General features: G+C 41.6%; 1 protein-coding gene across 3 annotated transcripts in view; it reads left to right on the forward strand.

The window, feature by feature from the left end:
- Nucleotides 1-1979: 1979 nt before the first annotated feature.
- Nucleotides 1980-27631, forward strand: part of UBXN7 (UBX domain protein 7) — a 54633-nt gene continuing 28981 nt past the window's right edge. For 2 of the 3 annotated variants that reach the window (XM_084639220.1, XM_084639219.1), the window contains exons 1-10: nucleotides 1980-2102; nucleotides 5428-5575; nucleotides 7574-7641; nucleotides 11637-11702; nucleotides 15434-15546; nucleotides 21273-21419; nucleotides 21786-21876; nucleotides 23829-23956; nucleotides 25825-26218; nucleotides 27051-27130. In XM_084639220.1, coding sequence (XP_084495346.1) covers nucleotides 2030-2102; nucleotides 5428-5575; nucleotides 7574-7641; nucleotides 11637-11702; nucleotides 15434-15546; nucleotides 21273-21419; nucleotides 21786-21876; nucleotides 23829-23956; nucleotides 25825-26218; nucleotides 27051-27130 — 1308 coding nt within the window. In that variant the 5' untranslated portion in view covers nucleotides 1980-2029. The remainder of the gene's footprint in view (nucleotides 2103-5427; nucleotides 5576-7573; nucleotides 7642-11636; nucleotides 11703-15433; nucleotides 15547-21272; nucleotides 21420-21785; nucleotides 21877-23828; nucleotides 23957-25824; nucleotides 26219-27050; nucleotides 27131-27631) is intronic. The other variant, XM_084639221.1, reaches the window with a different exon arrangement.

The raw sequence follows: 27631 nt of genomic DNA on the forward strand, positions 1-27631 counted from the left end.
CTACAGAAAATTCTTTCCTGGGTATCTGGCTGGTGAATCTTGCCCATATGCTCAGGGTTTAGCTGATTGCCATATTTGGGGTCAGGAAAGGGCAGATTGGCAGAGGCCCTGGGGTTTTTCGCCTTCCTCTGCAGTGTGGGGCACAGGTCACTTGCTGGAGAATTCACTGCACCTTGAAGTCTTTAAACCACGATTTGAGGACTTCAGTAGCTCAGGCATAGGGTTAGGGGTTTGTTACCAGAGTGGATGGGTGAGATTCTGTGGCTTGCATTGTGCAGGAGGTTAGACTAGACGATTGTAATGGTCCTGTCTGACCTTAAAGTCTAAGATTCTATGATTCTAATCGCTTAGGTGTGGGAATCTCCCTTATATCCTCTGCAGTGAAGACTAATGCAAAGAATTCATTTAGCTTCTCTGCAACAGTCTTGTCCTCCTTGAGTACCTTGATCATAGTGGACCTAGGTTGTTTGGTAGGCTTCCCACTTCAGATGTACTTGAATATTATTATTTTATTTTTTGCTGTTTGTGTCTTTTGCTATTTGCTCTTCACATTCTTTTTTGACCTGCTTAATTACACTTATACACTTGCCAAAGTTTATGCTCCTTTCTATTTTCCTCAGCAGGATTTGACATCCAGTTTTTAAAGGATGCCTGTTTGCCTTGAACCATCTTTTTTAGTCTGCTGATTAGCCAGGGTGGCAATTTTTGGTCCTATTTTTGTTGTTTTTTATTAATAATAATAATAATATACCCCCATAGGGGTATATGTTTAGTTTGAACCTCCATTGTGGCATTTAAGTCTGTTCCATGCAACTTGCAGGCATTTCATTCTTGTGACTGTTCCTTTTAATTTCTGTTTAACTAGCTTCTTTATTTTTGTGTAGTTCCTTTCTTTAAAGTTAAAAAATGCTACCGTTGTGTGTTTCTTTGGTATTTTTTCCGTTACAACAAAGCTAAAATTTAATTACAGTGCCTTCTATGTGACATCTACAGGAAGCATCTGAGAAGTTTTAATTACCCCATTCGTCTGCCTGTTGTGTTTACAGAACGCTCCCTGGCCCTGGACTTCTGCCACCAGATTCCTGTCACCGTCACTGCAGCCAGGGGGTGGGTGGAACCTAACTGCTGCCTTCCTTAGAAGTTTTTAAGGTCAGGCTTGACAAAGCCCTGCCTGGGATGATTTAATTGGGGATTGGTCCTGCTTTGAGCAGGGGGTTGGACTAGATGACCTCCTGAGGTCCCTTCCAACCCTGATATTCTGATTCTATGATTCCTAGCAGCAGACTCAGCATGGGTGTGGTGTGAGCAGCCTCCTTACAGCATGGTGGTGATGGATCCCCCGAGGGTAGCTTTGGTGTAGATGGCCAGCCGACGGAGACAGTGCCACCACTTCTCATTAAGCTATAGTGCGTTGCATGATATATGGTACTTTTCATAAAGCCCCAGCTCTTGGAGTCATGTGAATAGGAGAAACTGTATGTAATAATAAAAAAAGGCATTTTCTAGCCTGTCTGGTAGCATGAAGAATGGGACAAGGCTCAGCCCCACTGCCACATTTAAAGAATCACGTTGTTTCTTTAAAAGAAAAGGAGTCCTTGTGGCACCTTAGAGACTAACACGGCTGTTACTCGGAAACCCGTTGTTTCTTTAAAACACCCTCCTGATTTTCTATCTAATCTTATGAGAGCAAGAGCCTGACTCTTGAGTTTTTAGTGCCTGGCCCAAGGAAGGACATGGCCGCATCAGGGGCTGTCAGTGTTTGGCCTTGCTGGAGGGAGCAGATCTAGAACCCCGACTTTGGCCCTGGGCACCTCCCACTGTTGAGGGAAGGGGACAGTAGCGCCCCGCCCCGGGAGGGGCGGGGAAGTGGGCTGAGCAGCCGCGGCCACCAATAAAGCTTGATATTGAAATTGAAAGCGCCTCCCTGGGGGCGAGCGAAGGGAAAGGAGTTTGGGCGGCTCTGCGCCTGTGCACAGCAACCGGGCAGGTGGCTGGTGTGTTGTTGTTCGGCGGCGGCGGCGGCGGCAAGATGGCGGCGCACGGGGGCTCTGCGGCCTCCTCGGCGCTCAAAGGGTTAATCCAGCAGTTCACCGCTATCACGGGTGAGACACACGGAAGCCGGGGGGCTGTGCACGTCCTGTAGCCCCGGTAGCGGGGGGCAACACCGGGGAGCTGGGTCCCGCTGCTCTGGGCCAGCTCCGGGCGGAGCCGGCCTGGGCCAGCGGCGGCTTCCGGCCGGGGGGCGCCGGCACGGAGGCTCCCGGCTGAGGGGATGTCGGGTTCCTCCTCCTCCCTAAGGTGGGCCAGATCAGGGGCTGGCCCGTTTCTCTGTGCCCTTCGAGGGGTGGCCCCGGCCCTGCTCTCCCGGCAAAGTCCTGGACCCAGGGAAGGGCGCTCAGGCACCCCACCTGGCAGGTGGGCCGCTGCCCGGCCTGTGTCTGCGGCACAGAGACCCGGAGCCGGGTGGGCGAGCGGAGGGACATGCGTGGGGGGACAGGCTGCTGGGGGGGGCTGGCACGGAATCCCTGTCTGCACGGAAACTCCAATGCTGTCAGATGCTCTTTTCCTTTTCCCTCCGTCGCCAAGACAAGTGCTCCTTGTACTCAACAGAGACCACAAGATGCAGCAGTCTTCCTCCTCCTGCTTCCCCCAGTGCAACTGAAGTTCTGTTTGCTTGAGTAATTAGTGGGCAGATTCTGGTGTAACATGATCTGTGGAAGTAATCTATTAATACACTGAAATGATCCTTTTTTCCATATATATTTCCCCCCTGTTCTTACAAACGGCACTGGATTGCTCCCTATGAAAATTCTTTGTTTGGTTTATCTTGAGCACTTGCTACAACTTGTGCATAGTCTGTTTCATTATAGTTTCCTCTCTTTGTGTGCCTTCAAACCACAATAGAGAAGGGAAGGGTTTTAAAAGATAGGAAAATATGGTTGTCATTTTCTATAGTTTCAGAGTTACTTGTCAATGATGGCGTTTCAGTCACATTATGTATGTCACATAGCCACAGTATGTCACCTGTAGCGAAAAGAAAATCTCCATCATCCAGAAACAGCCATAGATAAGTTTGTGATAAGAACCAGCAGATTATAAAGAGGTAATTGATGAAAAAATTGCCCGGTTTGTTTATGCAACAAACTCTCCATTCCATATGATTGAGAACCCACACTTCGTTAACATGGTTTAGTCATTAAGACCAGGATACAGTCCACCCAATTGCTGGATAAAGTGTATGAAAGAGAAATTGAACAGTGTGCAAAAGGTCTAGAGGGTAAAATTGTTAACCTGAGTCTTGATGGGTGGAGCAATGTCCACAATGATCCTGTTGTATGTGCTTGTGTGACAACAAAAAGGGAATGTCTTCCTTACAAAAACAATTGATACATCAGGAAATGCACACAGAGCAGAATACTTCCAAGAAGTAGCAGTAAAAGCTATAACAAATTGTGGAAAACAATTCAAATGTCTAGTATGTAGCTTGGTCACAGACAATGCTGCAAATGTATCCTAGATGAGAAGAAATTATTTAGCAGAGTGTGAAGAGAGTCCCAACCTAATAACATACAGTTGCAGTGCTCATTTGATGCACCTCCGAGCCAGAGACTTCCGTGTTCCAGAAATAAAGGCTAATGTTGTTGAAATTGCAAAATGCTTCCGTAACACCACTTTGCAGCAGCTTCTCTGAAAAAAGTGGGAGTAACTAAGTTAACTCTCCCACAAGACGTGCGATGGAACTCAGTAGTGGACTGTTTTGAGCGCTATATCAAGAATTGGCCTAATCTGATGACTGTGAACAAAATCATAAGAAAATAGATGGCACTGTCACAGCCAAAGTTCTCAACATTGGGCTTAAGAGAAATGTTGAAAACATGCTGAGTACCGTGAAGCCTATTTCTGTAGCCTTGAACAAAATGCAGGGAAATGGCTGTTTTTGTTGCTGACACTGTTGACATTTGGAAGGAACGGAGTGAGATCTTAAGAAAGAAATATGCAGTGACAGTACCAGGGTCAAACTTTAACTGCTGAAGAAGAGGAGTTAGTGCTGAAGTTTATTATAGTTGGCATTATGGAGGAATGATTGCTGGATGCCCATGTCACAGCCAAGGGTGAACCATTCAAGGATTATACATTTGCTGATTGATGTTTTAAAGAAAGTCACACCAGTGAACTGGTGGAAGTCACTTAAACTCTTGGATTCAGAGGCTGTTGAAGTGATAATCTCACTTTTAACAGCAGTAGCTTCTTTGGACTAATTCATTACAAATTGAGAAATCGTTTGGGACCTGAAAAAGCAGGAAAGCTTGTTTTTCTTTTCCAGATTATAAACAAACAGGAAAATGAAGGAGAAGACGAGTGAGATAGCTGTAGAAGCCAGTATCTTAAGTTTCTCATGTTGACCTGGCTGACATAGTAGTATTTAACTAAAATAGTTAAAATTTGATTTTAACAAAAACAACAATGATTTTTAAAAACTTGAATGTTTAACTAAATTCAAAAATTTATATGCTTGTTTTGTTAAAATACGATGTTTGCTGTTGAAGAAAAAAATCCAGAATACTTAACATTGTTGCTTTAGTTAAATAAAACAATTTTCTGTCTGGTGATGTTCTCCTCGTAATACAGCATGGCAAGAAAATCCTCCAAATATTCATGATTAACTTGTTGAACTGGAGATAGTTCACCTCCCAGTGACTTCATAAATATCTGCTTCAATTACCTTTGTTTGGGTATTTCATTTACAAAATCATTCATTTTCTGATATAGCTGTAAAACTAATCTGAAAAATTTGCGAAATCACTTTAAAAATGTATAGTGTGTACCTTCTAAAAACAAAACCTTGATTCTATCTCTGAGTTGTGAAGAATATGTATTAAGGTTATAACAACCAACAAGAATGCACTTTATGTAGAAATCCATGATTAAATCGGATCTTCCTGACTAGTAATTTAAATCAAATCTGCCCTGCATTATACTCATTGCTGATTTAATATTGAGCTGTCTAAAGGGTGTTGAGAAGTTGGTAGTTAATTTTGTGTATAACCCAACATCTTTCTGGATCCTTGCACCTTCGTCATGTTTTGAATTTTGTGTTGGGCAAAGATCTGAGACCTATTAAAAAAACAAAAAAGATTAAATGGCTATTGCTAAACTTTACTTTTTTAAGGAAGGGGATAGGATTGAAGGAGAGCCACGTTTCCATCTCTCTTTTTTCCCCTCCCCAGGCAAGATATGTATATTAGTGTTTCTTCTGGTGGTTTCTAAACTATAAATGCAAAGCAAGTGACAGCCATATAAGTTGTGCATTCTTACTAATTACCAATTCTTTGGAAGAGCAATCTTGCCTGTCAGCTATTCCCAGCACCTCTTTGATCAGGGTCTTGATACTATTTTCTGAGACTTTTTTTGTCTTTGGTATTATAGGTGCCAGTGAAAGTGTGGGGAAACATATGCTTGAAGCATGCAACAATAATCTAGAGATGGCTGTCACTATGTTTCTGGATGGTGGAGGCATAGCAGAGGAGCCCAGCACCAGTTCAGCAGCAGTATCAACTGTACGACCACATACTGAGTATGTGCCTGTGTGAATGTATCCATGTGAATGAATAACCTGTGTTGAATGGTGGTAGGATAGAAAGGTGGGAAAGTTATGGCATCAAGGCATTTTGCTGTTGCATTGTTCATTTCTCTCATAACCTGCTGTCACTTCACTGTTACTATGTAGTTCTTTAATGATCTTGTCCATTTCTCCACTCCTCTGGTAGGGCTGTTCTAGTAAAACTTTTATCTGGTAGTAAGAATTGTCTTGTGGTTAAAACACAGGACTGGGTTTTAAGAGACCTGGGGTTTGTTTCTCGTTTTGACTTGGGAAAATTACCTATTCTCACTGCTGGTGTTAAAATAGTACCTAGAGGCTAGCACCTTGTTGGTGCTATACAAACATATAACAAAGAGAGAGTCCCCTGTCCTGAAAATTGTACCAGGACTCAATTTTCTCACCTGTAAGTTTTGGATAACATTTGCATACCTATCAGGAATATTGGTTACAAGCCATGCTAGCTAAATGCTGCTGTCAGGGGACATAGAAGCTGGGTCTTGCACAGTGGATGTGTAAGTGGTAGTAATGACAGTTACTTTCACCTCCAAATCACTGGTTTAAACTTGGTCTAAATTGGATTAGTCATGGCTAAAAAGTAATTAGGTTTTTGCTCCTCAAGATATGAGTTAGTGGTTTCTGTCTGGTTCCGAGGGGGCTTGTGTCCTACCAAAAAATCCACAGCAACGTTTGCCATTAATTGCAGGTTTCAGAGTAACAGCCATGTTAGTCTGTATTCGCAAAAAGAAAAGGAGTACCTGTGGCACCTTAGAGACTAACCAATTTATTTGAGCATGAGCTTTCGTGAGCTACAGCTCACTTCATCGGAAAGCTCATGCTCAAATAAATTGGTTAGTCTCTAAGGTGCCACAGGTACTCCTTTTCTTTTTGCCATTAATTGGTGTCCATGTTGTTCATGAAAGGCCAGGGTATGAATAATTATGAAGAGCATATTACCCGCTCATATGCAGAGTTGGTCACTGAAAGGCATGAGTGCGTTGCATTTGGGCATTGTAGGGAAGCTGGCAGTGCTGCACCTTTTGCTCTAGCTGCTCTATGGATGGAGAACTTTGACCCTAGAAACAATCTTATTAAACTTTCTGTCTAAATTCAGGTTAAGTATAAAGATGAAAGTGCCAGAAAAGGGTGTACTTGAGGTTAAAACAGCTGGAGTGATTCCAACAGTCCTAGCTGATGCTAAATTCCATTCCTTTTTGCCAGTTGCCTTTGACAGGTACTGAAGCTAAAAGTCTGTATTCATTAGTGTGGAGGCCTTGTGTCTGTGTGAATCAGTGACTTTTTTACCACTTTTCAGAGTAGCAGCCGTGTTAGTCTGTATTCACAAAAAGAAAAGGAGGACTTGTGGCACCATAGAGACTAACAAATTTATTTGAGCATAAGCTTTCGTGAGCTACAGCTCACTTCATCGGATGCTTGTAGCTCACGAAAGCTTATGCTCAAAGAAATTTGTTAGTCTCTAAGGTGCCACAAGTCCTCCTTTTCTTTTTATACCACCATAAGTTAAAACCTAGAAGTGCTTTTATTGGAATAAATTTGATACCTTGGCTCCATTCAGGAGCCAGCCAGTCCATCTCCTAAACTTCAAACACAGTGCCTAAAAGACTGTGAAGAAATTGGTAAAACAAATAAAGCATTTCTCTCTGCATTATGTAGGGTTGTAGACTCTAATCTGTGACACCCTGTATGCATGGAACCTCTTATGTGTCAAAGAACCTCTCTCAATTCAGGTCTTTTAAACATTCACTTCCTCTGTGGAGCCTTTGAGCCACCTGAAATGATAACATCATTAAAAACATGTATAACATCCTTACTTCACCGTGGTGGTATGCATCTGTATTATTGTCTGTCATTTAAGCTGCAAGATCCTTGGGGCAGGAACTGGTAGTGTTTGGTTATACAGTGCCCAGCACATCCCTCGGTAAACATGAAGTTATTTTTTTTCCCCTCTGGTAGGGATGAAGTACGAGCACCAATTCCACAAAAGCAGGAAATTTTGGTAGAGCCAGAGCCCTTGTTTGGAGGTAAGATTTGTTTGTGTTTTTGTTTATGTGGCTTCCAACCTGGGTGAGTGACAAAAGAAAAATCATAACTGACTGAGGGGTTGTCTACACATGCCTACAGTGGTGCAGCTGCACCACTCTAGGTACTCCACCTGCTCAAGAGGCAGTGGCTATGTTGATGCGAGAAGCTCTCCCCCCGCCCCCAGTCAGCGCAGCGCTGTCTATACCAGGAGTTCAGTCAGTATAAATGCATTTCTCAGAGAGTGTGGATAAGTCTGGAGTGTAGACCAAGCCTGAGAAATGTAATCCCGTCACTGCTTCTTGCTGCTCTTCTCTACAATAACTCTATAGCCATAGGATGTGATTGCACATTTTGAAATACCTCTATGCAGTTGGAAGTACGGTTCCTCAAAGGAGACATAGGTAATAAATCATGCACCACTGGGAGTGAAGTTTGCTTTATGTGCTATTTATAGTGGGTGCTGCCTCATAAGTTATGCTAAAATACTCCCGTTTACTGGCTGAGTATAGTGGTCCAGGAACAGGACTGGAAGATACTTCTCCCATATTAGAGATGCTCAAAGTGATGGGATTGAAGGGTAGAGTGATTAGTGATGAAGGGAAGAAGAACTGCTGAAGATTCAAGAGGACTAGAGCTACAAAGGAGATAGGAGGATTAGAAGTGAAGTCAGAAGTATATGAAGGGTAAAGACAAACTATTAATGAAATGTTAAAGAAAAATATTTGATTATTTTAGTTCTGCTTTGTATTGAATTTCTTGAGTGATCTGAACCTACCTATCTGCTGAAGAAATATTTTTGGGGAGGCTTAGAAAGTAGAAGGTTTCTGAGAAAGGGGGTGGTTCCTGGGCGTTCTACAGGCAATATGCAATGGGCATTACGGTGTAATGCACCAAGGCTCGAGTAATTGTACACTTGGCACAGTGCAAAATAAGGATACCGTGTGAATTCGTTTTAGATGGTAATAGTAGCTTTTTCTATTTGTTACTGCTATTGGTAGTTTAATCTCATTTTCTCCTTTGGAGAATAAACTGAAGTTTTGAAATGCACCTTGTAGTTTTTATTTACTGTTTGCTTTAAGTATAAGATTGCTTTATCATCTTTTGCTTTTGAAGTGTTGTCTTTTTTCCCTTTTTAAAGTGACGGGCTAATGAGAAGATCATTTTCCTATTAGTTAAAATATTGATCTTCTGAGAAGAGATGGATATTTATGATGATCCCTGGGAACCCCAATAAAGGTTCAGGGTCCCATTGTGCTAGATACTGTACAGATATGTAAGAAAGGACAGTCTTTGCCCTACAGAACTCCGTCTAGGTATAAGGATATTTGAATTTGAATGTTGTCTGGTTGTTTTTTGCATGGAACTCTCTTGAGAATGGGATACTTAAATAATTGTCTGAAACAGAAGATAACCGCAATCCATAGCCAACTATTAAATTACATCCCAAAGAAACACACAAATATAGGACTATGTTTTCAGACTTGCGTGCCTAATCTCAGGTTCCTAAAGCCGCACATAAATACCTAACTACAGACAGCTGATTTTCACAAATGCTGAGCACTTGTAGCACCTGTTGATTTGTGTGAGATTTATGGGTGCTTAGTATTTAACTCCAAAGTTCACATTGAAGCACCCAAGTCTGAAAATTTGTGATTATAATGTACAAAGCAGATCACTTGGGGTCAAAAATATGATGCCTTTTTTCATAGTTATTAGAGATGGAAATTACTCCTGGGGGAATTGTGCGCTACTGCGTGTGTGCAGAATTCATGTCCCCCGCAGATTTCTTTGCTTCCCCGCAGAAAATGACGGGGAAGCAAAGGGAAGCCACAAGAGCGGTCATGCACCCCTCCCCAGCGGTGCGGGCACATCGTTTCGGGCGCCCGGAGCAGCCGGCAGAGAGGTAAATCACTGTGGAGGAGACATCCCAGCCAGTGGCTCCTACCCTGCGCCGGTCTTAGCTGCTAGTCCTGGCTGTGGGGGCGGGGGAGGACAATGGGACCTTCTCTTTCCTTACCCAGAGTGGCCTGGTCCAGATCAGACCCACCCCCAGAAACCTCCCAGGCTCTAAGGAGCTCTGCACTTCCCCAGGCCTCCCCGCTTCCTGTCCCCAGTGCTCCTCAGCCCACAGGGGGAGGGGTCACTGTATGAGGAACTGCTCGTCCCCCCTCTGCCCAACCCCTTGTGCATCCAGACCTCCACCAAGCCCTTCCCCCCCTGCATCCAGTCCCCACTCCTGCACCCAGACCACCCTCCACACCTGACTCCCCCCCCCACCATGCCTTTCCCCCCTTCATCCAGAGCCCTCTGGACCCTCACCAAGACCTCCCCCTGCACTCAGACCAACCCTCACTGAGGCCCCCTGCACTTGAGCCCCACCTCCCTTACACCTGGACCACCCCAAGAAGCCCTCGCACCTAGACCTCCACTCCACTGAGCCCCAGCCAGCTGCGCCTGGACCTCCACCTCATCAAGCCACCCACCCCGAGCACCTGCCCCCCCCAGCCTCCATTCCCCCCACATCCAGACCCCCCTGCGCCCCAGTTACCTTCACCAGGACCTCTTCCCCCACACCTGGAACCCCCTCAATGAGCTCCTGAGCATTCAAATTGCCCCACACAGAACCCTCTCACTGAACATCTGGATCCCCCCACACTAAGCATCTCCATTCTTGGATCCTGCTGGGCTGAGCCTGCTTGCCCCACACCTAGTTTGGGGGCTAGAGCTGGGTGTGCGAGACTCTGTCCCTCTTGCTTACTGTCTTGGTACACCGTTCTGGGACAGGCCTGGCCTTCATGCTGTGTCAGAGTCAGGTGCAGCCTCACTGCCGAGTTCTTGTCCTGGGGTGGGGGAGGGCTGCAGGGTGATCTCGCACCTCCATGCTGCCAGTGGCCTGTGCTCCCCACTGCCATGCTGGAACCTTCATGTATATATGTTTGTTTATTGACAAATAAAATATGCAGAATTATGCAGAATTTTAATTTTTTGGTGCAGAATTCCCTCAGGAGTAGGCAATGCCCATTAGTTCAACCAGTCTCCCTGCAAATGGATTTTTTAAAAACAGGCTTTAAGTTTAATTTGTATGGTGGCCTCTTTCCATTTACTTTGAGTGTTTGAACATCTCCTGTAACTGAATTACTTGGAAAGTACTGTCTTAATTGTTAAAAATGACCATTCCTAGGCAGACAAAAATTTGAAATAAATCGCTCTATGGTGTCTTGTCTTATGGCCCCATCAGGAGTACTTTGGAGCAGCAGCTATAGATAGTAATGCCAGGTGACTTCAGCCCAACCCTTTATCCTGGTATTACAGAGGTCCGTGTGAGTGAATTGCCCAGACAGAGAATTGGACCAGTATCTCTGCCCCTCCTTTTGTGCCCAGAGGCAACTGCATAGAGCTCCTTGAGAGGGGTTTGCTTGGGGATAGGGTAATAGCAAGATTCCTCCTTTTGAATCCAGGTATTGCCCACCCCACCCAACAGCCAAGAAGATGATGTGGGTGAGAGGCCTGACAGAACTAAATTGGAGAACCCTGGGAGTAGCTGCCTTCCTAAAGGGTTTTCCATTATTACTCCTACAGGACACACAGTTATTTTCTAAAGAGGGTCCCTATTTTATGTTTTGGGTTCAGTGTGGTAAGAATTATTTCATTAAATACTACATTGGGCAGCATGGCAGAAAAGCAATCAGCATGGGTATGTACAAGCATATCAGAAATGGGAGGCCCAGTATTTTACTTGCTTTCATCAGCAACCTGGATTTGCTTTGAGGAAAGACTTGCTCTTGTGGGGGATATCCTAAAGTAAAATATGGTGATACTTGTGTCTGTTGTTCTGGTTACCCCCTACCCTGCCCCAGTGACCTTCCTCCTTATTAATGCTTTGGGTCTTCAGTCTTTTGCATCACAAATTTGTGGTAAGCCATCATTCAAAAGTAATTCTTTGACAATCTAGCTTTGAAATTACATATGAGAGATCTTTTTTTATTTTTTAAAGCTCCTAAACGACGCAGACCTGCCCGTTCAATATTTGATGGTTTTCGGGATTTTCAAACAGAAACCAGTAAGTATCTGTAGTTCATTATGGTAGGGTTTCTAGTTTGTGGTGTGGAATGAACAGAGTTATCTGCTATTGGCCATGATCATTGGCTGCAGTCATCAAACAATTTTTAATTTTAAATGAGATTGGAATTTCCAGTGAAGTAGGCAATATTCTATTCTAAAACTACTTTATTAATCTTTAATTGTAGTGGTGCCATTACTACTTTTATAATTAAAGGTATGTCTATTTATTAACTACAGCTGTCTCCCCACGGATACTAGTGTCATAGTGAGGACTGCTTTTATAATCATGCAATCTTAAATAGTTGTGGGGTGATTATGATGAAGATTCCAAGTCATGGAAATATGAATCTTGGCAGATACTAGTGGACCTTGTTGTGACCCTGATACATACCTCCGATCTTATAAAACAAAAAAATCTGTGTGTGCTCTGTGGCAGTACTGGACATATGAGTAAAGTACTTGCCATACCAGAATGGACTTTGATAACCCAATCTAATTCTTCAAAAGCATTTTTTTCCTTTGGTGGTGGGGGGTGGAACGGTGGGGAAAGAGCTCAAGAATCCTAGGGGAATTAAAGCTCTCATTCACTAATCTGGTCTTTTGTGTGGCCACTGTTGCTCTGCCCGCACTCTTATTAGTCTTCAGATTAGTCCTGGGTTTTACTTGGCAGCACACGAAGTTCTCCATGAATTTGTTTAGCCATTTACCATTACATCCACCCACCCATGTGCAAAATCTCCAAATGACAAAAGTAATAGAGAGACTCTTCTAAATCATAAAATTTCAAAAAATGACTCCTTTGGCAGCTGTGACAAATGCAGCCTTAATAACTTTTATTGTTGTTAATCATTTGCATTACTGTAGTGCCTAAGAGCCCTAGTCATGGACCAGGACCCCTTTGTGCAAGGCACTATACGAACACTGAACAAAAAGCTGACAATCTTCTACTGGCATTTTTCAAAGGGTCCCAGTCACTCTTTAATAATAATGTATTTAAAGGTAGTGTCATTGGCTTCTCTGTTAATAACCTATACCCTACTGCATAACCACATTTTTTGACTCCAACACATAGTCTCAGACAGTGTGCTTCATATTATTTGAACAAAAGATATACAAACTGAGGAGTCTATGTTAAAGTTTAGTAATGTACTGGGAAGTGGTAGATTAAACAACACAGTGGAATTTAGGGTTCCATTACTCTAATTACTCTGTTTCCACAAAGGAAGATGTTCCAAAATGTTTTTTGACACATCCTTACAATAATCCAAAGTGGAATGGCCCATGCTGGTGCATAAAAAGTGGACTCTACAGCTCCATGATCACCAACATGGGTCAGTTAGATGGAACACAACCTTTTGTCTGTTACTATGATGTGTGTTACTAAAAGTGATTAATATTGCAGGCAATGTTTAATTCTTTCATATCCCTATACTAAATGTCTTTGAATCTGGAAGCATTCCACCATGTCAACAGTAGCTCTTGAAGAAGGATATATGATCCAGTTACACATTCTCTCTCCTCTAACTTAATAAAATTCAATAAAAATACATAAATACACCAAAAGCTTTTTTCACCTAAATGAAAGCTGGAAACGTAATAGTTAAAGTCTGACACTAATCTGGCCTTTAATGTTTGCAGACATGTTTCCAGAGGCGGCAAAATAGTGATATTTACAGGTACAGGAGGCTTCTATACTCTGGTCCACTGTCCACTTGCTTGTGTCTAGTGGAGAGTTGGCTGACCACATGGTTCTGGCTCCCCATTTCCAGCTGCTAAACTGCATAAAATACTTTGTGAATTTGCTTTTTTAGGTAAGCAATTGCTGTAATTCCCCCAAAGATTTCATGTGATCACAGATGGGCATGCAAGGTGGCCTCCATGGTCATGAATGGGAGAGGTGGTATCCAGAGGACACTGTTTTTCAAAGTGTGGTGTAGACTATAGAAAGAGTTTGAGAACCTCTGACCTATAAGAGGTTGCAGTAACTAAGTCTATCAGTGAAAGGATTTAATGTTAAATGTCAAGTTTCAGAGTAGCAGCCGTGTTAGTCTGTATCCGCAAAAAAAAAAAAAAAAAGGAGGACTTGTGGCACCTTAGAGACTAACAAATTTATTTGAGCATAAGCTTTCATGAGCTACAGCTCACTTCATCGGATGCATTCAGTGGAAAATACAGTGGGGAGATTTATATACACAGAGAACATGAAACAATGGGTGTTACCATACACACTGTAATGAGTGATCAGGTAAGGTGAGCTATTACCAGCAGGAAGGTGGGGGTGGAGGGTGGGGAGAAACCTTTTGTAGTGATAATCAAGGTGGGCCATTTCCAGCAGTTGACAAGAACATCTGAGGAACAGCAGGGGCAGGGGAGGAATAAACATGGGGAAATAGTTTTACTTTGTGTAATTGACCCATCCACTCCCAGTCTTTATTCAAGCCTAAGTTAATTGTATCCTGTTTGCAGATTAATTCCAATTCAGCAGTCTCTTGTTGGAGTCTGTTTTTGAAGTTTTTTTGTTGAAGAATTGCCACTTTTAGGTCTGTAGTCGAGTGACCAGAGAGATTGAAGTGTTCTCCGACTGGTTTTTGAATGTTATAATTCTTGCCATCTGATTTGTGTCCATTTATTCTTTTACGTAGAGACTGTCCAGTTTGGCCAATGTACATGGCAGAGGGGCATTACTGGCACATGATGGCATATATCACATTGGTAGATGTGCAGTTGAACGAGCTTCTGATAGGGTGGCTGATGTGATTAGGCCCTATGATGGTGTCCTCTGAATAGATATGTGGATACAGTTGGCAAAGGGCTTTGTTGCAAGGATAGGTTCCTGGGTTAGTTGTTCTGTTGTGTGGTGAGTGGTTGCTGGTGACTATTTGCTTCAGGCTGGGGGGCTGTCTGTAAGCACGGACTGGCCTGTCTCCCAAGATCTGTGAGAGTGATGAGTTGTCCTTCAGGATAGGTTGTAGATCCTTGATGATGCATTGGAGAGGTTTTAGTTGGGGGCTGAAGGTGACGGCTAGTGTCGTTCTGTTATTTTCTGTGTTGGGCCTGTCCTGTAGTAGGTAACTTCTGGGTACCCTTCTGGCTCTGTCAATCTGTTTCTTCACTTCAGCAGGTGGGTATTGTAGTTGTAAGAATGCTTGATAGAGATCTTGTAGGTGTTTGTCTCTGTCTGAGTAGTTGGAGCAAATGCGGTTGTATCGTAGAGCTTGGCTCTACGATAAATGTGAGTTTCAAAGAATATTCTATTTATGTGAAGAAATATCTGATTCTGTCAAAGGGGTCCTTTGATGTTTGTGAAGGTGAGGGAACCGGTGAAAGATCAAACCAGAAATATTTTTGGATGTAGGTCAATGTTTGAAAAACAGGAGCCTAAAGTTAGACTACTAAATCCATATCTGGGAACCAGAATAAGTTGCCTGATTTTTCACAAGCAGATCCCACTAATGTGTACATTTTACAAATCAAAATATATTTAAATCAATGAGAGTTGAGTGTTCAGCACTTCAGAAAATCAGAGCACTTAGTTGCCTTGTTATGTATTTAGAATCCTCACTTTAGGATCCTGTCTTAAAAAAAAAACTTGGCCTGTGGACTTTGTAACCTTTTAAAATTATTTCAGCCAGGTGAATTTGTATCCAGGGAATGGGGATGAAGGCACTGTAATGCACTGTTTTGAATATTTTGTCTAATTCAACTCCTGTTCCTCCCGGGGCTGTATAGTTCGACAGGAGCAGGAGCTGCGGAATGGAGGTGCAATAGATAAGAAACTCACTACCCTTGCAGACCTCTTCAGGCCTCCCATCGATCTGATGCACAAAGGCAGCTTTGAAACGGTAGGTTTCTGTCTTTCAGTAAGACTACCTATGTATTAATTGGGCATAGCTTGTAAGCCCTACATCAGCATGCATGTCCAAATTGATTTATAACATGATCATACAATAAATTACAAGAAAATAGTCTGCTTCTAAATATTGGCAGCTAGCACTTGCATGTGGTAGTAATTTTATGAGTTGTATAGGACTGATCTTAGCAAGTAGTAACTGATTTCTGAAAAGGGTGGGCTTGTTATCCACTGTTCTCTTCCCTGGCCCACACTCTTTTCTTTTTTCTTTTTTTTTAAATGTGAAGTTGCGCAGATGCCACTGGTGAAAGATTTCAGTGCATGAGTGAAGCTGACCAGGATGGAAGAATCCTAGTTGTTTAAATTCAGGAAAGATGCTGTGGCTAAAGGTTTTCTTTATAGGTGCTCTGGGTACCAGATGTCTGTGCAGAATCATGATCTTTCTGCGCAGAAGCATGGTGGTGACGGAAATAGTATTCCACAGATCAAGTATCATCATAATCAATATTGTCCTCGCTCTTCCCTCTCTGAGGAATTCCAGAGCATTGTAATTGCCTGGTTCTCCTGTCTCACAGATCAATATTTCATCACCAGTGTTCCTCTGTGCTCTTCTCTTCTCCCTGGGTTCACTGAACCCTTGAGAGGGGATGAGGTAGCACAAGGACAGGTATCTAACTGCTTCCAAGTCTACACCTCCACTCACTTGTGACCTCTGCCTCTTTGTTCAGTTTTACACGTGTGACTGCATCTGGCATCTCACCCTGGTGTCCCAACAACTCAATTGTAATGTGGCAAAGACTAGATGGTAAGCTTATTGGGGCAGGCACCATCTTTTTTGTTCTGTTTGTACAGCTGATCCATGACTAGGGCTCCTAGAGGAACTTATTTTTTCCCCCATCCCCAAGTCACTCTCCTGTCCATCAGTTTACCACTATCCTCGCTTCCATGTTCTTTGTCATCTTCGCTCTTTTATGTTACTCCTAAGCCTGGGAAAGCCTCCTTCCTTTTGTATACCTGATAACCACACAGTTTTCTAGACCTTCCTCAAAACTCACTTCTAGCTAACCCCCCTCCATGTACCTGACTACATGATACATTTATGAAATCGAGTAAATCTAATATGACAGTTCTAATGGTCATAAGCTAAAGTTTTTGCCTCCAGAAATATCTAAGAACAAATGTTTCGTACTGCTTACGCCCTCAGATCTTGGTATTATCTTATTTAAATAAATATTTAGATGCTAAATTCCTCTGGGGCGGGGCCATAGCTTATTGTGACATTTACACAAAAGATAGCAGGAGTGGCAGTGTCCACTCTAGTTAAGGTTGTGTGAGCATTTCTATTCAATCCCTTATTTTCAATCATTCAGATTTTTGTAGCTCATCTCTTTGGGCTGAAATTTTCCAGTTTTCATCTGCAACTTAAGTTAACTTATGCACTTCTTAATGTTTTTTGAGGTTTTCTCTCATGACCAGTTCTCATTTTTTAAATACATGTAGAGAGAGGGAGGGAAAAAAGCTTTTCCAACTATTAAAAAAAAATACAATTTAAAAAATTGCAACTTTTTGCACCAGCCATTCCCCCACCTCTGGTTTAAACTGTTATGGATAGAAAATTCAATTTTGGCATTGAAAGTAGCTTTTGTTGAGGAAAAAATGCCTTTGAATGTTCCAGTGAGTATTGATGTGTCTTTGATCAAGTTATGACCCATTTTTCATGTGATCAGTACACTTTACGTAGAGTTTATTGCTATCTGCATGTGGTTTACTTGGCTGTATTGTGAGGGTGTACATAGGTTGAGGCAAGGATTGTATAAGAGACCTGATTTAGTCCTGTAGACCAATGGTGCTCAACCAGTGGTATGCATACCTCTGGGGGTACGCAGAGGTCTTCCAGGGGGTACATCAACTCATCTAGATTTTTGCTTAGTTTTACTACAGCCTACATAAAAAGCACTAGTGAAGTCAGTGCAAACTAAAATTTCATACAATGACTTGTTTATACTGCTCTGTATACTATACACTGAAATGTAAGTATAATATTCCAATAGGTTCATTTTATAATTATATAAAAATGAGATTGGAAACAATTTTTCAGTAATAGTGTGCTGTGACACTTTTTTGTATTTTTATCTGCTTTTATAAGGAAGTTGTTTTTAAGTGAGGTGAAACTTGAGGTATGCAAGACAAATCAGACTCCTGAAAAGGGGTACAGTAGTCTAGAAAGGTTGAGAACCATTGTTGCAGACCTTTTAAAGTAATAGCGGGAGCATTTCCTGACTCTGCCATATTCAGCCTTGCAACTAATCTTTTTCCTTAATGTAGACTTCTGCATGGAACAAACAATTAAAACCACTGCGACACTAAATATTGTCATTGTACATGGATCCAATTAGGGTAATGAAATAGAGGAGAGGTGAAATGAGGCACTTCATGATAGGAGTTACTGTAGAGTACTTGAAGGCGAGGGAAATATGCATGTAGAGTGTGAAGATGGGAATTGGGAGGCGATTCAGGGACAGATCAAGGGGTTGGGACTAATAAGAGGAAGGTTTAGTCATGGTTAAAAGGAGCGTTGAGTTCTTGCTGAATAGCTCTTGAGAGGATCATAAGTGAACACTTGGTTTCATCCTACTCCCAAAAGAACGCTTTTGTATGTCACAGGCCTTTTGTATGTTTCTACGCCCACAAGCATTGTAGGTGTAATTAGCAGTATCTGCTCATGATACACATGAAGCTGGCATAGCTAGGAATCTGGTGGTCAGGATTCAGTGCATTCTTAGATGTGTGTAAGCAACTAGCCATGTGGCATCTGGTTCTGAACTTTTAATGAGTAAAACGTTTATTTGAACCTTAAAAGTGTGTCGCTTCTTTGAAAAGCCTAATAAAAATTATGTTGTAGAGCTCAATGTTGTCTTTGTGTCCATATCAAATACTGTTAGTTTTTCAGGTTAAAAAGATGTCTTCCAACTATCAGTCTTGCTCTAAGTCAAGTTTGGGTTTGTTTATCCTCACATATAATAAAGGTTCTGATGGCCAAATTAGGCTGTCCTTTAATCTTGTTCAATCCCATGAGTCAGTGAATTTGTATTTGTGTAACTTAATTAGTAAAATACTTATGAATTTCTGTTTCTAATAACAACAAATACAGAGCTATAGGGCTGCTTGGTATAAATGGAACACCAAATATGACCAGCTGTTTGGATCAACCAGTTCAGACTCCTCCTGTTTCACTCTACCACATACAAACAAGAGAACTCTGAGAAGATGCTGTCTTTTTAAATGTGCAACTTTTCTTCTTGGTCACATTCTATCATACATTGGACAGGCAGTATGGTCCAGTAGATGGGGCACCAGGCAGGGATCAGGGGACTGGGGATTCTATTTCTGGCTCTACCACTGACCTGTTGTGACCTTGGACAAGTCTGTGCCTCTTTCCTTTCCCTTTTGTGTCTAAACTGCAAACTCTTTGAAACAGTCTGTATTTGTATAGCACTTGGCACAATAGGGTTCCAATAAATAAATAAACTTGATACTAGTTCCAGTTAGTTCAGTAATAAAAAAGGAGTCATTCAGAAATATTCATCACATTATTAAAGTAAATAGTGACTGCTATTGAACTAGGTCCAAGTTTTGTAGAAAATTCAGGTACTGCAAGTCATTTCTGGGAGTCCAGTGCTTGTCTAATGCTGTAAACTCAATTTTTATTATAAATAAAGGTAATTGCAAGAGTCTTACTACTTGAAAGGACACAGTATAAAATCTGATCAGTTTTAAAAATGAGTTTAAAGTAATTCTGGCATTACACCTGCCCTGAAGAACTCCCCCTCTCCCTCCCTTTTCTCTCCCCTGCCCCTCCAACCCCCCGCCCTCCCAATCAATCTCTGTAGACTTGTTTTTGTAAATACATAGTATGGGTTTTTCTTGTTCACAAACTTTAAAGAGGAAAGTGACTATATTTGGGTGGGAGGGGAGTGAAATTGATTACACAAAACGCTGGCAAATACACACACAAGTAGAAAAATTAGAATTAGAAAATTAGAAAAACACTTTGAGTCTTTTTTTTAATAGTAATTTAGCTATATGTAATGAGTAGGAGAGAAACTGCAGACAGAATAGACCTCTTAGTCATTGTCCCTGTAATCCAGCAGCGTTGGGTGTCAGAGCACAGGACTGGGACCAGGACTCTTGGGTCTAAATATACATTCTGATATGGATTTTCCCCTGAGCCTTGGGCAAGTCATAATTCCAAAAATTAGACATCCAAATCTGTATTTCGGTTCTTAAATAAAAGGCTTGTCTCCTTTGGAGCCGGTGAGCATATTGAAAAATCAGGCCACTTACTTAGATTCGCCTTCTGTTAAATAGGTGCCCAAGGAGTGTTGTGAGGATTAACTAATGAATGAGAAGCACTTTAAAGATAAGTACTGAAGTGCTCATTATGTGAATATGCAAGAGTACTGGCATATCCTACCTGCACCTAATTTCTGTATGATGTCCTTTAAAGTGAATGGAAAATCAGGCCACAATTGGTCTGTCATCTGGCCAGGCAGAAATCTTATTACCTAGGTGTTTAATGTGAGGTCCTGTGTACAGTAAGTAAACTTGAACCAGCTTTCCTTAACATATACAGGCCCTAACTGAATTACCAGTTAAATGAGGTATTAGCATTGGAATGGTAATACTGAGGTTTTAAATTTACAATTCATTGACATGAGTGGGTAGACAAGACAAGAAACTTCATTCTAAAAGTTAAAGCTTAGGTTCTGAAGAAAACAGTAAAATCTGGTGAAATACCCTAAACCTTTGAATTTGCTGTTTTCCCCCCTTGTGAGTAATGCAGTTAGTGCAAACTCATGTAAGTAAATCTTTTTTTTTTTTTAAGGAAAGTTCATCACTATTTCCAATCTATCCTGGAGATATGAGCATTCCTGCTTTTGATAAAGCCCTCTTTTTTTCAACAGGTTTGACAATTCAGCGATCAGAATTACATTCTTGATCAAACTCCTACCATTAACTTGCAACCAACCAATCAGACAATGCCAGCTTTGTGACTCAAACCAGTAAGATCTCTTCCTGCGACTTCAAACCCTCCCATCTCTTTCCCCCCTCACCCTCCCTCCACTTGCAGTCTGAATGAGCATCAGAAAATGACTCCTGATTTGGCAGTCACACCAAAATTAAGTTTAACAACATAAAATCTAGAAAAAATGAAGAGTGGAAAAAGGGGGCTGTTGTATAAATACAAGTCCCCAGTCAGTAGCTTTATCCTATTTACACAGAAAAAGGGTCCACAGGCTTTCCTTTTGAGTAACCAGGTCTTTCCTCTGCTATCAGATGTGACTCACTTCACTCTGTTTTCTCTGAACAAATGGTTAATTCAGATTTTTTTCCATTTTCAGTCTTTTGCTTCTCAAGTTGCTTCCTTTCCCTATCCTTCTGGGCTTAGCTTGTTGATCTCAGTTAACCAAAGTGTGATTTTTTTATTTTATTTTTTTTTAATACATTTAGCCAACTTGAACTGCAGTTAAGCAGGTCTTCTAGCCCTGCCTTTTGTTTGTCAGGTGTTTTGAGGATGACTTTTGCTAGTCCTGATCATCCTTTCTACTGTAAAGGGGTTTTGGTGAAGCCTGGTGCACAAATCAACCCATCGTTGCTGACATTGTTTCTGTCTAGCCTTTTGTTTTTAAATAATGTATTATTTCTGTCTGCTTGAAGGCCAAAGAGTGTGGTCAGATGCAGAATAAATGGCTCATGATTAACATCCAGAATGTGCAGGACTTTGCATGCCAGTGTCTTAACCGTGACGTCTGGAGCAACGAGGCTGTGAAGAACATTATCCGGGAGCATTTCATTTTTTGGCAGGTGAGAGGCTAATAGAGATACGTTGAAGATAGGAGTTGATGGGAGTGAGACAACAAAATCAATCCTCTTGTAATTTATAAACAAAACAAAACCCAGTGCTCTCTAAGAACTGCCAAGAAAAATGGAACTGTGGATTTAATCTCAGATTACCGAAATGAGTGTATATTAAAACAGTTTTAAAAGCCACGTGTTCAAAACTAGCCTTTTTGGGTCTGTGACCTTTCTACGCTAATAAAATCCACATACTAATGTTTGGAAGAGTTAATGGGAATTGTGTACTTACAAACTGTAGAGTATATGGTAAAATAAAGACACGTTTTGTTCAGTTTTGAGGCATTAACTTTTTTCAAATGTGGTGGTCTGTAGGTATACCATGACAGTGAGGAAGGACAGAGATACATACAGTTTTATAAACTGGCAGATTTCCCTTATGTCTCCATTCTGGACCCGAGGACAGGTAAGAGAAAGGACAATATATATGATCTTCAGACAGACTGCTGATTGTAATCTGGAATATTTAGTTCTGCTTGTTTTTGGCAGTGCTAGTTAATATGGGTTAAAACATGTAAATTACATTGTAACATTCTAAAGGTCTGTACACAAACAGCAGCATTCTCTGAGAGGTACTGAAGCTGTTAAAGATTATGTGGACTAAAAATCTAACAAAAGAACTAAATGAATAAAAATTCAAGTTCTGCACAAATTTTGCGTAGTGACACTTGATTTCAGTTTAGGTTGCTAACTTTATCTATCCATTTGGAAAACAAAATTGATGACACTTCATGGCCAAATCATGAACTGGCTTTGAAGTGCCCTTTAAAGGGCTAATTTAAACCATGTTATAAACAAATATTTCTTTACTTGTGGTATTAAAAACACCGTAGGCTGTTAAAAGTGAAATAATTTTAAAAATCTGTTCACTCATTAGTGGTGCTCCTTGTTTACTATTTTCATTTCTCTCTGCTTGAGTGATGCAAATCTGAAGTCAGTTACTTACTTTTAGGGTCTTAGTCTTCAAACTGACCTGAAGAAGAGCTCTGTATTGCTCAAAAGCTTGCCAATTTCACCAACAGAAGTTGGTCCAATAAAAAATACTCTCACCCACCTTGTCTTTCTAATATCCTCGGACCAACACTGCTACAACAACACTGCAAATCAAAAGTTAATGTCATAGTAGCATGTTAGTCACTACCAGGAGGCTCAGAAATTATTATTTTAGTCACATCTTAATTTTCAAATATCAGTGCAATATTTTGTTTGTTTGCTTTTGGCTTTGACCTTTTTTTTTTTTTTTGGAATGCTAGACAAAATTAATCTACTGGTTTTTTGGCTTTTTAAGGTCCCCAAGGAATTTTCTGATTCTCTTCCCTTCCCTCCAAACCATTACTGGTCCTCAATTTCTTCATACTGAATTATTGGTTTCTGTAATGAATGCTGACCTGAGATTTCTTACCGCTTGATAACAATAAAAGAATCTGCATTACCGAAACTCAGGCTCAGATAATGCTCTTGACTTTTATGTACGAAGGTTATACATATAACTAAGGTTATAAGAGTAACTTCTCTCTAGTGCTCCTTCCAAAGGGACTGAATTGCAGTTTACTTAGGAGTCTTTATTCCCGGTGGGCCGCAGCCCTTTGAGAATTCCAAACCTTGCTATTCTGTTTAGAACTAGTCACTTAGTATGTGGCTACAGGAAAACCAGGTTCTGATATCTACTCCCTTCCCTTCACTGGCGTTTTCATTGCAAGCTTAAGAAAGACCTTGCAGTTGTATTAGGATTTTTCCATTTAACCTTCTGTTGTATAGAATTAGGCCTTAGTTTTGTTTGCTTCTCCAGCCTTGTAATCTTCCCCATTTTTTTTTAAGGTAGAAAACAAATAAACGTATATTGTAGTGAGTTACATTTATGGAAAGAGAGCTCGCAGATTGGGATGTCAGATCCATCTAGGCAAAAGATTGAGTTATGCACACTGAAGAAATCTTAGCTGTGAATTTATTTTCTCAAAACTTGAATTTTAACATTCCATTCATTATGTGTGGTATGCATACATTCTTGCATACAGGAAAGAAGCTATTACTTCTGTTGTGATCAGCACTTTAAATGGAGACCGGCTCATACTTCTAGCTTGGTAGGGCCAAGAATGAGGCTCTTTAGAAGGTGTGAAAGCTTTGGAGAAAAGGAAACTGCTGACCTTTAGTATAAAAATAATGTAGGGTCCTCCACAAATCCACCCTTGCCTCCTCACCACCTCATCAGTTTTGCAGACCAAAATTGGACCTTTATAAAAACTAATAAGCATTATGTGCTTTAAGATAAATTTGTTTTATGCTCCTTATGGCTAAGCAAAAATCTCTTGAGGGTCCCCCTCAGTGAAATGCAGTCCAATGTTCCTATGTTTTTCATAGGCCAGAAATTAGTGGAGTGGCACCAACTGGATGTAACTTCTTTCTTGGACCAAGTGACTGGTTTCCTGGGTGAGCATGGGCAACTGGATGGACATTCTACCAGCCCTCCCCAAAAATGTTCCCGCTCTGTAAGTATAAGGCCTTGTGGGTAGGGGGAGGGAAAGAGGAAAACTCAGCACATTGTGTCTGGTCCAGTAGAACCTCTCACCCCTCTGCATGGGAAATACAAATAGACTTGTGTGAACTAGCAAGTGAGTAAAAACACAAAACATGCAGATAATGCATCAGAGAAAGTACTTTCTCTCCTTTTTGATCAGTAGTTTTGTTTTATTCGATGCTACATAATCTATAGTATTTGTTACAAATGTAATAGCCATAGTAATGTGAGTTTTCACTACGGCACTTTGTTGTTAAAATTGCTAGGTAGAAATGAGAGGTTTGGTGGATGTGAATTCTGAGGTCTAAATATTAGAATGGGTGCACTATAATTTAAATGTTGTTTATTTGATAGATAGTATGGGGGTGGGGAAAATGTTTGTTCTTCTCTGTAGTTGGGTTTTCAACCATCTGTGGTATCCATAACCTCACAACCCCACACCTCCAAATAAAATAAGACTAAGTGGTAGGATTGGTGTCTTGGAAGGAGGGACTGAAAATAAAGGTGAGAGGAAAGTACAGGTACTTGGCACTAGTGCTTGTTCTCCCACCACCTGGTTCACTTGTACAGTTTTCTAGAATACAATAATCCTAAAAGGAAACTTTTTAAAAATACTCATTGTGATTTTAATGTCGTGCAGAATGACTTTCAGTAAGCTAATACAAATTTCAGTACTGGAGTTAATCCATGAAAAGTGTAGAATGCATAATTTCCTGTTTAGGTTACTTAATCTCAATAGAATTGCCTCTTTCAAAATGATGACGCTTCTGTCACTCTTTACACAATTGTTTTTCCTGCTAATTGTACCCCAGACCTGGATTCTTACAGTTTCCAGAGTTTTTTGTGAGCAACTAAACTAAAACCCAAGCACCTTGCTGTAACTTGTGCAGTAGTTTTGTTTGTGTCTTTTGAGTGATTCTTCAGTATAAACGAAGCCGTGATGAAATTTGCAAAAAACAGATTGAAGGGGTTGCAAGCAGAGGATAGAACCAAACTACTGAGTGACCTGGAAAGACTAGGTTGGCAACTAAAGAAAACTTGGGATTAGAACTGTCAACTCCTGTGCCCTGAGAGAAGGAGAGGTTCATCCAGCAGCTGCACAGATCACATTAAAAGAGTGGTCCCCACGCTGGGGCACAGCCCCTTAAGGGGGTTCAGAGGAATGTTCGTGGGAGGGGGCACTACCCACCCTCTCTGCCCCCTGCGCCCAACTGCAGACCCTCCCCAGGCCACCCACCACTGACTGCTGGCCCAGCTGCAGCTCTGGCCCCATCCTCAGCCCCCTTACCTCCGCACCTTCCCCTCTACCAGGAGCCCTGGCCATGGCTCCCAACTGTCCCTCCTGGGAGGTGGGAGGCAGCAGAGATAAGGGAGGGTGTTACATGAAAAGTTTGGGACCACCACATTAAAGGGAGCTTATTACAACTTGCCTCTTTATTATAGACCTTTTAGTACTTTTCCATGCAGACAAATACTGTAGCTGCAATATGGAAATCAAGACTGGACAGTTGGAAGAGTGCAGGTGATCCACCATATTATGAAGGTTTGGGAATGATTGGAATAGACAGTACTCCATGATCAGCATTGCTTCAGAGAATATAGAGGAGTGGGGGAGGGGGAGATGTCAATTGTGGAGAATTTACGTATTCCTCAAAAAGGAGAAATGCAGGCTTTAAAATTGTAGAACAGCTGGCTGCCACATCATTTAATCATTACACACCTATCAGATGTCACCTGAGAACCCTTTGTTAAAGTCCTCTAATTCCTGTTAAAATATTTTGCTTATTTGTTGTTTTTGGGTTTTTTTTTTCGTTTCTGTGTTATGGCTACATCAAACAGGAGAGCCTCATTGATGCTAGTGAGGATAGCCAGATGGAAGCTGCCATCAGGGCCTCCCTGCAGGAGACACATTTTGATTCCTCCCAGGTCAAACAGGACAGCCGATCAGATGAGGAGTCTGAATCTGAGCTTTTCTCTGGAAGTGAGGAATTTATTTCTGTTTGTGGCTCCGATGATGATGATGAGTCCGAGAATCCTGCCAAGTCTAGGAAGTCTCCACACAAGGACTTGGGGTGTAGGAAAGAGGAGAGCCGGAGGCCTCCACCTGAGCCTCCCACAAGGACTGATCCTGGAACAACATCAAACCATCGAGTAGTGTCCTGTATTGATGCTGGGATACTGGAGGAATCAGCTGACAAGCCTGAAAGTGCAGTGGAGGGATTGGATCTGAATGGTGAGCTTTTCCCCTTTAAACGTAACTTAAATTTTTTTTAAAAAGCTTTGCAACAGCCTTTTTATATTATCAAGCATGCTTAAATCCTAATTTTAAGAACACCTTTTTGGTCTTTATCCTTAAAGTTTGCCATTTGGATACGTCCCTCTACTTTCAGCAGCATGAAATGACGTCACAAACGCCAAGAACCTGTTAATCACTGAACTGTATTCTGAGTTTCTATTGGTCTGAGGGCCCATCTATATTAGAGAAATTGGCATTTGTGTAATGTAGATGTGCGTAGTGAGGTACACTGCACAAATGTAAATCCATTTTGCACTTATGCAGCATATCTGCGCTGGTGTGGCTGTATCGGTGCACGTTTTCCTAGTGTAGATGGACCTCAAAAGTTCTACACACCCACACCCTGGCTTTCTCTGCTGGTAGGCAGTAGGACTACAGCAGTTTTCCACAAGACAGTGCAGCAATGTTCAAGTAGAGAGTGCACTGAAGAGAGGGGAATGGCATCAGTTTGGCATGCAAATGGATATGAAGTCAGCAGAGGGCTGCACCTTAAATTCCCTTTGCTGTGGTTTCCCTGTGGAGATGGGGGGGGGGGAGGAGCAGTATCAGTCACTGGTTTTAACTTAAAAAAAATTAATGAAAACAGGGATTTTGATTAAAAAATACATGTAACAGAAGTTCATCTTCATGGACCAAGCTTTGCAGCTCACCTTTAAGACTTTTGTGTGTTAATTTCCACTCACTAATCCTCTTCTCCCTTAGAGTGAAGTGCAAAAGAGCTCAATTCAGATGCCCTGTTGTTAACCTGTAGCAATTTACTTTACACTAGGACCAAAGGCACAGCTGATGCTAAGGTATCCAGATGGAAAGAGGGAACAAATTTCACTGCCCGAACAAGCTAAACTTCTGGTAAGTGAAGCTAATTGGAGATCCTTGTTTGAATGGAAGAGAGCTGAAACTAGAAAATACTTTTTTCTGATGTCACTTTGAAATTAGACTTAACCAAATATGAAAGTGGTTGGTATACATATGGAGGGGCTTGTGCTGTCAGGCTATGAGGCTTCTTTCTTGCTATATAACTATCTTTCCCACATTACTCCTGAGGGCATTCTGCTCCAGAAAATTAAAAATTCTTTGCCAAAAATATTATGCACACAATATTTTAAAATTCTGCAAATTTTATTTGTCAAATAAATGGGGAGGCTCCAGCATGGAATTGGGAAGCACAGGGCACTGGCTGCACAGAGGTGGGAGATCACTGTGCAGCCTCCCCCGGGTCACTGACTCAGCAGTGAGGCTGCACCCAACCCTGACACAGCATAAAGACTGGGCCTGCCCCAGAAACACGCTAGGGTCCTGCACCACTGCTTCAGGTTCACCAGGTTTGGGAAGGCAGGCTCAGCAAGGCAG

Source organism: Lepidochelys olivacea (genome assembly GCF_965140295.1).
Source record: "Lepidochelys olivacea isolate rLepOli2 genome assembly, chromosome: 9".
Lineage (NCBI taxonomy): Eukaryota > Metazoa > Chordata > Testudines > Cheloniidae > Lepidochelys > Lepidochelys olivacea.